At 41.0% G+C, this 9,846-nt stretch overlaps 2 protein-coding genes across 2 annotated transcripts; one reads left to right on the forward strand and one right to left on the reverse strand.

The window, feature by feature from the left end:
* Positions 1-1,510: 1,510 nt before the first annotated feature.
* LOC142950109 (microfibril-associated glycoprotein 4-like) lies at positions 1,511-6,376 on the reverse strand. The gene is made up of 5 exons (XM_076092008.1): positions 6,354-6,376; positions 4,350-4,551; positions 3,248-3,344; positions 2,896-3,063; positions 1,511-1,782 (listed from the first exon to the last, which is right to left on the reverse strand). Exons 1-5 carry the CDS (start codon positions 6,374-6,376, stop codon positions 1,511-1,513), a joined length of 762 nt encoding a protein of 253 aa, XP_075948123.1.
* Positions 6,377-8,299: 1,923 nt separating this feature from the next.
* Positions 8,300-9,773, forward strand: LOC142950110 (P2Y purinoceptor 14-like). Its single transcript, XM_076092009.1, has 3 exons — positions 8,300-8,440; positions 8,813-9,072; positions 9,200-9,773. The coding sequence occupies exons 1-3, from the start codon at positions 8,300-8,302 to the stop codon at positions 9,771-9,773; spliced, it is 975 nt and encodes a 324-aa protein (XP_075948124.1).
* Positions 9,774-9,846: the final 73 nt, after the last annotated feature.

Raw genomic sequence — 9,846 nt, forward strand, 5'->3', positions numbered from 1 at the left:
ATAAAGTGGAATTTCTTTACATCTACAATATAAATTGGTGTTAAATGTGTACAGATATACACGTGTCATGACAGGACCAATCCTAACTTTGTTGACCCAGTGGTGGAAAGTAACTTAAATTCAGGAGACCAGTTAAGTGATGAATGTATTTTTATTTAAATGTATTTATTCTGCTGTTTAAAAAAAACATTTTTATTGTTATTTGTTTTGTTTCGCTGCCTGACAGGCCTAGTGTTTGTGTCTGTGTATGGCAGTGGTTCCCAAACTTTTTCTGTCAAGACCCCCTTTGATGATATAGGAACATTGGACGACCCCCCCCCCCCCCCCCGCAACCCGACCCCAAATTTGTCTTGGTTTTTAATGAATTGCATTATAATGCATGAACTGTATAAAATATTTTTGCGCTTTAGACCAGTCACAAATCTGTCCATCTTTGTACATACTTCCTTCTCTTATCTTTATCTTTCTCTGTCGCTCCGTATCTTTCTCGCTCTGTGTCGCTGTGTGTCTCTCTCTCGTTCGCGCTCCCTCACTCTCTCTCTCCCTCGCTCGTTCGCGCTCTCTCGCTCGGGCGCGCGCTCGCTCTCGCTCTCGCTGGTTTTGCCACAGTCGGTCTGTGACATGAGCCGCTCTGGTGGCGTGGTTGGAACACAGTGCATGTCACGTCGGTTATTTTATATTGTTTTACCGGTGTATGTGTGCGTCTGTGTGTGTGGGTTGGTGATGAAGCCGCGACCCCCCTGTAGTACCACCGCGCCCCCCCTAGGGGTCGCGACCCCCACTTTGGGAACCACTGGTGTATGGTGTTGGTGTGTCTGGAGGAATACAAATTGAAATGAAAAATAAATTAAAAGTTCAGTGAAACACGCTTGTCATCTTTTGATATAGGAAACATACAGTATATATGTGTAATAATACAATTTATATATTTTGCAAGAAGTCAAAGAAACATCACTTAAATATAAAACGGATGATAAAATGTTTAATTTAGTTTCTTGTATAGTTTTAACAAGGGCGTGGAGCAAAAACCTAATTGTTTAAACATGGAATGATTGTGTATGCGTATGATATGACAGCTTTTTATTATGTCGTGCTGCTGTCTACTACAAAACTTAATAACAATACAAATATTTGTACTACAATGATAAGATCTTGATTGATTCCAGTCGGAGGACATGTCCTCTTCTTCATCCAGCAGCAGTGGAGGATCTTTCTATGTTTGGACTCTTTTTGCTGTGTGAGATTAAGTCAGCCGGCCTGTTGTGAGACCACACCTTTCCCTCCCATACAGCCAAATGAGGTCGTGCAACACCCTGCTGCAGTAAAAGGTTTTCTAAAGGGACTCTGGTGCTTGAAAACACTACCACTTTTGTCCACAGGGAAACAACACAAAATGAAAATTGTGGATATTGAATTCAGCAGTAAAAACACAAACAACCTCAACATCAAAACTCCCCTCACCTGTAGGATGAAGTATGCACATAATCCGGTTAATGCACAGGTAATCTGGTTACTGTGTGCATGTACATGTAGCGACTGATCTGATCTTCATGGCAATGGTCTTGAGGGAGTAGTTCGGGCCTTTCCACGTTCGCCAAATGTTGAGGACGCTGTCATATGCGATGGCACCATGAGGTGCGTACATGCCGGTGGGGTTAGCCGAGTGGCATTTTCCGTACCAGAAACCTCCTAGAAAATGCTGAGCGCAGTTTTTATCCCACTGGTCCTGATCTTTGTCAAACGTGGTGAACTTCATGTTGTTGTGTTCCTCCAAACTGTCCCCTATAAATAAAGTTAGTTGAATTCAAGTTGATGTTTGACACTCAGAAGCCCTTCTACTAGTGCTACTGTGTCATCATTTTGCTAGTGAATTATAAGTTAACTTTTTTTTTTATATATATACTTACGTACAGTAATGGTTATGTAAACAAAGCACAGAGAAACACACAGAGGGAGAGAGACTTCTCTGCTCATGTAAACATTACTCCACCATATCCTCACACAGCTGTTGTTTGCTGCAAAAATAATGCTCTAAAAACATCGTACAGAGATCCTTTAACAGCTTTAGTCACTTTTCACGTTCATATCTTACATAAAAACACATGTGATTAGCGTTTCAAATACAGTAAACTGTTAAATATTAAACCAGCAGTTTCCAATCGTTTAGATTTGTGTTTGAGCCTCAAATTGTGTTTTTAAATGACACCAGGTAAAAGGTAAAATTATCCAGTATTTCACAAAAAAAGCTCATATTTGAGAAAGAAGAATATAAATTTGTGAATACTCAAGACCCCTTTAGATGTATCTAGTGACCCTTAGGAGGGATCCCAACCCCAAGGTTGGGAACCTTGTATTAGTACATTAACTTCATGCTTCTGTCATACCTGGCCTTAAATAGAGGATCCAGTCTGTTAAGAGTAATAAAAGCAGACAATGCTTTCTTTCACTTTCACAAAGTGAAATCATCATTGTGAAAGTGAGGTCTGTAGCCCCGCCCAGGTAAATAATCACCAGCTGACTCTGGTTGTAGGGTCTTTCTTTTTGACTAAATTAAATATAACATTCAGAATTCCTGCACAGCCCTCTCTTACCTTCACATAATGGATTCTATATTTTAGATAAACAAGGTGTCTCAAAAAAACTGTACACCTATTGTTTTTTTCACATGAACGGTATGAGAAATTGTAATCTGAAAAGTAACGAGTGGAAGTAGAATCAAAAGTACAATATTTACCAAGTGTAAGTATCTGACATTTGCAGGCTGCTCAAGTACAGTACACGAGTAAAACGCATTTACACTGAAACTTAAAAACATCCTGTATTACTTACAGTTCATTCATCCATTCACCGTGACATTTAAAGCTAGACTTCCCAAAGCAACACAGTAATCCTCACCTGCCGCTCCGCCAGTGAAGCTGCCCAAGTGAAACTGATAACCAGCGTACTCAGAATCGATGGAGAAGGAGGAGTACTGAGCGGACGCCTTCCCTGCCTCCCAGTCCTCCATGTCGACCCGCAGCTCGTTCTTCTTCCTCATAGTCAGCAGGAAGAGGTTTTCCAGGCCTGTGAAGGCACACAAAGACCGGTTTCACCTCCTGCACCAAGGCCCTATGTCATTACTCTGCATTCTTCTTAACCTCTTCCACCTCAGATCTCTCAGCCCCTTATCTAGTCTAACAAAGCACATTAAGATGGAAAGCAGCACAGGGCCCCTTGTGTTTTATATATTTTTCGCCCAAGAACTTACCAAGCCAATATTCTCCGGCCACATTCCCAAATCCAGTCTTATAGTTCTTCCAGGGCCTGAAGAAGTTTTCAGTCCCATCGATCCTCCTCTGAAATACCTGAGAGCGAAAATGGGAAGAAGAGAGAGATGTTAAAGGTTTACTAACATTTATTATTCTGTTAGCGAGACCTTTATAAATCTGGACACCTTTTCAGAAAATCTTTTAGAGGCAACCAGGTACGACTTTGATGATTTTACCTGGTTACAGTGACTGTTGTATTGTAAAATCAGACAAGCAAAACAAAGAGCTAAAAGGGACTAAAAGGTTTCTTGGAGTTATGAGAAAACGAAGACTAAGGCGACAATTCATCACTCAGAGTTTGACTCAGTGTTAATAAAGGAAGATTGACATTTTGAGAAATACATTTATTTACCACTGGACAGTGTCGAGTCACCAAGGACAAGTCAAGTTATCATGAGAAAATCTCCACTGGAAGGCTTTCAGGTCCAAATGCTGACCTTTAGAATGACACTGCAAACTCTTTCCTGTCAAAGCTGTGCTATTTGAACTTTTACTGAGCGCAAGTCCTTTCAATGTATTACTAGTAGATATAATACAATACATTTAAAGCTGTGTCTGTGTCTGATACAACTATGTTCTGTTGTTGCAGTAGTTTGGTGAAAAGTTGATACCATAGAAATAAAATAGGAGCAGAACAGACATTCCCATTCAAATCAACGTAGTAGGATGGTCAGAGCGGCGGCCATTGTTTCATTGCCATTGCGCCCGTTCTGCCAATGCCTGATCCATCCAATGTGCGGCCACACCTACCCAGTATGCCTTGCGAGGAGACCCGCCCTATACTCTGCCTCTGATTGGCTACTGGCTGCTAAACGCTAACGTTAGCCTAGCTATGATGTTAGACTGTATGGTTTGGAGCGCCAGTTATGCTTCAAACTAGACAGGCCCTGGTGGCGACTCAGCCATGGCAGCTCATGTTTTTGTTCCCGTAGTCCGAAGGAGGGCTTTCCAAACTCGGTCCAAACAACAGTGTTGTCTGTTTTTTGTTTACAATTCTTTTATGGTTTTTCATCATTAAATTCATTTCTGAGGTGTACTGACAGTCCATCGGCCTCCGTCAGTGTCCATGTCACAGTAGACATGCAGCGGCGTGGTGGGGCCTCCTGGGTAGATGGTGTGCACCCCACTGGAGCTGGTGTTGTCTTGGCGATAGATGTCATCACAGTCGATGGGCAGATACAACTCGGAGCCGGAGGGAACTGAGGCCGCAAGAACCAGCACAGCTACGAATAGTCTCACCTGTATGTGAAAGAAAAGGGATTAATGATATCTACAGCACCTTTACAGTGATTTCCTGCACTCATGGACACACATCACTACAAAACAAATTAAATAGTTAAGTGGGAGGAAGAATGGTGAAAATTAAGGTTATTTGTAGTAAATAAAATGGCAAGAATTAATTTATTATTTGTTGCACAATGATTCAATCTCTGCTTCAGTGACAGCTCGTGTTACAGTCAATCATCCGTTTGTGAGAATCTCAGTGGGATTTTCTGTGTATTATATATTTTTGTTCTGTATAATTGTATAATTCATATATATTTAATGGTTTTTCATGTTTCAACAATTATCCTTCTCTGCAAAAAAAAGTATTTAAATAATATGAAGTAAATAACTATTTTACTCGTTGTGCTCTTTCTGTCTAATTTCATACTTGTGTTATGTGTTTTTGATTTTGGAATATCTACCAATGAGATTCCTGCCTCTCCACCTCAATAATAAACAGGTGAATGCAATTAAATTATTAATGCATGATTTAATTTATAAAAATGTCAACATCAATGTCTCAGAGTCTCGATTAATCTGGATAATCTGCTGACCTCGCTGTCAGACGCAGTGTTTCATTTTTGTCATTTTTATTTTCTGTTTAAAACGTTAGTATTTTATTTTTACTGTTCCATTTAAAAACTTCATCACATGCATGGTAACACAGAGGAGAGTATTTAATGGTCGGTGTATTTATTGTATGGATTCTCTGAACTGCAAGTGCACACAACAGCAGCAGAGAAGAAGAGTGTGATCAAGTGTTTTGGTATTGATCCTGACACTAGTATCAAAGAACAAGTTTCATCAATACTTAAGATATCAACACATCCACCTCCACTCCTGTACTTTCGCTGCTCGATAATTCACGTGCATTGTGTGCATTTTTTTCTGGTTCGGAAAACTACCAAGTTACATCACTGGAAGCAAACAGCAGTTACAACATTTGGGGTTTCCTGCTGAGTTATTCTGATCTCGTCACACTGGGTGTTTGAACTGCAGCAGTGCTGTGTTCATTATTAGCCCGAGCCTCTCTCTGGAGCAGAGGTTCATTTTAAAACAGTCACAAAACACAGCAATCTATCTACATCTATTTCCTGTGCGGTTTCATTTGACATTGTAATATTCTATTTAAATTGCTTGCTGTTTGTTTCAGCGAGTTCACAGATCTGACAACTGGCAACAGATAATATGTGTTCACTGGGGCTGACAGTGCCTGTTAATGCGTAACTAACAACACTATAAAGCCAACAATAAACTCCTCAATAATATTAATCAACGACACCAACAAGTGCGCATTATAATAACAGTGACAAATAATTTGACTATTTTTTTGTTGATTCATTTAATAACAGCAAGATTAAACTGTTAAATAGTTGAGATAATCTATTAGAAATAACTTTAACTTCCTGCCTTTACACCTCAACCTATAAATAACAAACCTTTGACTGTAAACTATGAAACACACATTTGCTTCACTGAATAACATTCGTAAATTTTACCTCAAAATCTCCGCTGAAGTTCTGGTTTTTGAAATCTTGACAATATAAAGCTGCTCCCACAGACATTACTAGTTCTAGTACTATTACTACTAATGACATTACTAACAATAATGCTAATCATTAATATGATACACTCTTAATTATAGCACATGATAAGAATGAGGCATTTGTTTTAGGAAACAACAAACATTATGAAAATCATTTCTAAGTATCAAGAAAATAGAAGCAGCATTTGTTTTTCATTATAAAATAAAAATAATCTGGTTTAAATGAACCTGTAGCTCTTACCTGCATCATCATCATCACGGAGAGGAAGGTTTGTCTCCGTCAGTTGAAGTAAACCTTCATGGGAAACAAGGCACTTCTAAACAGTCTGCTCGGCCCCGTCTGTGGAAGCATGTGACACTGATAAGCTTTGTTTACACAAGTTGATCATTACTCAAAGATCTGCAGAAGCTGAGGTCATATTGTTGCTTCATTGGTTCTGGTGATGAGGTGGTTTTACAGACTGGAATTATTCTACAATTGCACAACAATCCAGAAAGCCATTGCAGATTCTAATGTCTTTGATGTGTTTGAATTTAACAATTTTTAGGCACAAAAAAAAAACGAAAACGAAAAGGAAAAGAAAATAGATATTTTTATTCAGGAAACTTGAATAAACATTTGAATGATATGCGAAAAAGTCATAAAAGTCATGAAGTCTGAACATTCTAACCTTCTGGGGGAAGTTGAACTCGTGGAATTTGCACTCCTGACCTCAGTATTTGAAGTCCAGAGTGAGAATTTCCTTATCTAGCGTGTGAATAACACTGATGACTCATTTTACAGCGTAATTCACTGTAAAGCTCCATGCAGCAGACCCCGTCCTGTGTGGAAAGTAAGTTTATGAAAAAGCTGTCACAACATGTGGCATCAAACAGCGGTCTCTTGGTTGAAAATCATGCGTTTGTTGAAACCATCGTCTTACCTTCTCACACATCATGAGTGGTCTTAATACTACTCTGACCTTTGCTCACGTGGATGCCTTTAAATTTGAGTCCATCACAAAAAAAGGATCCTAATTGACTTTTCCATTGGCATTGTTTATCATGCTGAGCAATATGAGATTTTGTACTTCCACAATGAATTCCTACGCGTTTACATGTTGACCTTTCCCACGATGCATAGTCTTTGCATAGCCGGAGGTGTTTTTCCGAAAGCCAAGCACTTTCTCAGTGGCTGTTGGGCCCTGCCAGGGTTGAACCATATCACATTTTACATTTGTTATTCTCACACAGATTACTGCCACATCAGCAGTAATGTGTGTCAAACTGTTAGTGGCTCTGTGTTCTTCCCATCACTCATCTATGCTCATGAGCTTTGGGGTAGTGAAAGAACTGAATTTATTTGGCAGCACTCGGTTGTGTGGAAACGCTTGGAGGGGAATCGCTGATTCTTTGCAACAGTTTGGGACAACTGATGAAGGACGCCTCCTGGACATCACAGTTACTCAAACTGGAGTGGATCTCACCGCTGCAGACCCGAAACACTGGAGGGATTACACTGTGTATCCCACAAGGCCTCATGGCTCAGAGAGGACGTGGCTAGAAAGCTGTCTGGGCTACCTTCAGACCTGGATAAGCAGCGGAAATATGGATCAATGGATTCATTTAGAAAAAAAGTGGGATCAACAATGTCAAAAGAATGTATCTTCTATTGGCCGACAGACTGACATTGCAACTGAGAGCTCGACACCAAAAAGAGTCTTCAGGGGTAATTGATAGCCTCAATAGCTGTGTGTGAGCGAGAACATGTGTTTTTATTTTTAGTAGAGATGCTATCTTACTCGGAAGCTATCATAACCACATTGCTGTTCTGCTGTGAAGACGAAAGCAGTTCAGTGAAAAGTATTTCTTTTGGACGTCCACACTGACAGGCACAGACAGGTAGTATTTCATCCTCTCTTCATTGCACTTTTACTGTTTTAATGCTGAATTTTATAAATATATCTATGGGCTGAAAATGACCAACTGATGCTGATAAACTACAGTTATTAATATTCATAATCACACGGTCAGTTGACCATTTAGTAGGATATATGAAACAGAGTCGATGGTACAATAAAGACTCTGAATTGATTTGAAACCATCCATTTGTTCCTTTAAGTGATACATCTTGATCTTTTTGTCTTCTTGGGCTGACTATGAATGTGAAGATTTGTAATTTGGGTTCACCTCTGTAAAAATGAGTGACCAAGAAGGAGAGGAAGTGCGTTCATCCTTCAATCGGTCATCAGTCACCAACCAGACCAAAGGTTTGACCTGTGATCATGTGTACAGGTCAGCCTACCTCTTCTTCGTGATGGTCCACAGTCTCGTGTTTCTGGTGAGTTTCAACAATTCAGATTCATTTCCTTCTTCAACACAAGACACACAAGTGTCTGTCTGTTCAGATGTTTTATGCCTTTTTTTCATGAGAGGAAACATTTTCATAGATAATGTTTTCCTGAGGAAATTAAACTCGTCATGATTTAATTCTTTCACCGAAATCTTTTCAGATATCAGGATGTTTTTTGGTAGGGCTCATACAAGCTTCATTCTTACTGACTTGTGTAAAAGATGTAAGCTATAACAACTGCTTTTTGGACTTTGATTCCCTGATTGGGTAGAAAATGATCATCTTATGTCCATCAGGTCAAATCCAAAATTCTTTTGACTGACTGTAAATCCCTCCATCCTCACCATGTTTTCTCTCCAGGTGGGTCTCCCCCTCAACGGCTTCATCGTGAAGTTCTACTTCTGCCGAGCTCAGCAGACGGCCTCCAGCAGCATCACGGTCTACCTGAAGAACTTGGCAGCCGCCGACTTCCTGCTCTGCCTCTGTCTCCCAATCCGCATCGCCAAGTACGCCAGCAACTCCCCCACCGTCCACTCCATCAACTGCAACTTTGCCACCGCCGTCCTCTTCCTCAACATTTACGCCAGCATCATGTTCATGGGCTACATCGCCGCTAACAGGTAGACCAGTTTGAAGTTTGATTATCATGTTGCATAAAACAGACTTCACAATTGTATCAATACAAACAGGAACACACCAATTACAGGTTTTGTCAGTCCTCCAATGACGCCTCTCTCTCCTCTGTAGGTATCTGAAGGTTGTTCGACCTTTAGGAACTCACATCCTGCAGACGGTGCGGGCCGCTCACATCATCTCCACTGCAACCTGGGTTTTCCTCCTGGCCGTGACGAACGCCTTCGTCATCCTGTCGTTCCACGGCCAGAGATCTTTCACCTCTGTCCTGGTGAGATGCGAAGGCTCGAGCAACGGCCAGTTCAGCTCGCTGTACAAGATCATGCACACCTGCTCCACCGTCATGTTCCTGTCTGTCCTCGTCTCCCTGGTCTTCTTCTACTACAGCACCGCCCGGCAGGTGTCGCTGGCGCAGCAGAGGCAGCCGGCATCCTCCAGCTCCACGAAGCTTGCGAAGTCACGCAGGAACATGTTAGTGCTGGTCAGCGTCTTCTGCTTTTGCTTTGTCCCCTACCACCTGGTTCTCCTTCCCAAAGCGTTCCGGTGGAGCTGCTCATGGAGCAAGTTCCTCCACTACGCGACGGAGGTCACCATCGTAATGTCAGTTCTCAACGTCTGCCTGGACCCGATCATCTACTTCATACTCAGCAAGAAGTTCAGGACCCAGATTAGGCTGTTTGGAAACTGATAGTTACTGTTCACAACACTTGAAAAGCCAATAATGTCAATATAGCAGCTCTGATAATGAAAAATGATAACAT

The sequence above is a fragment of the Anarhichas minor genome, unplaced genomic scaffold (assembly GCF_050575085.1).
Source record: "Anarhichas minor isolate MPS153535 unplaced genomic scaffold, ASM5057508v1 ptg000014l, whole genome shotgun sequence".
In the NCBI taxonomy this organism is placed as follows: Eukaryota; Metazoa; Chordata; class Actinopteri; order Perciformes; family Anarhichadidae; genus Anarhichas; species Anarhichas minor.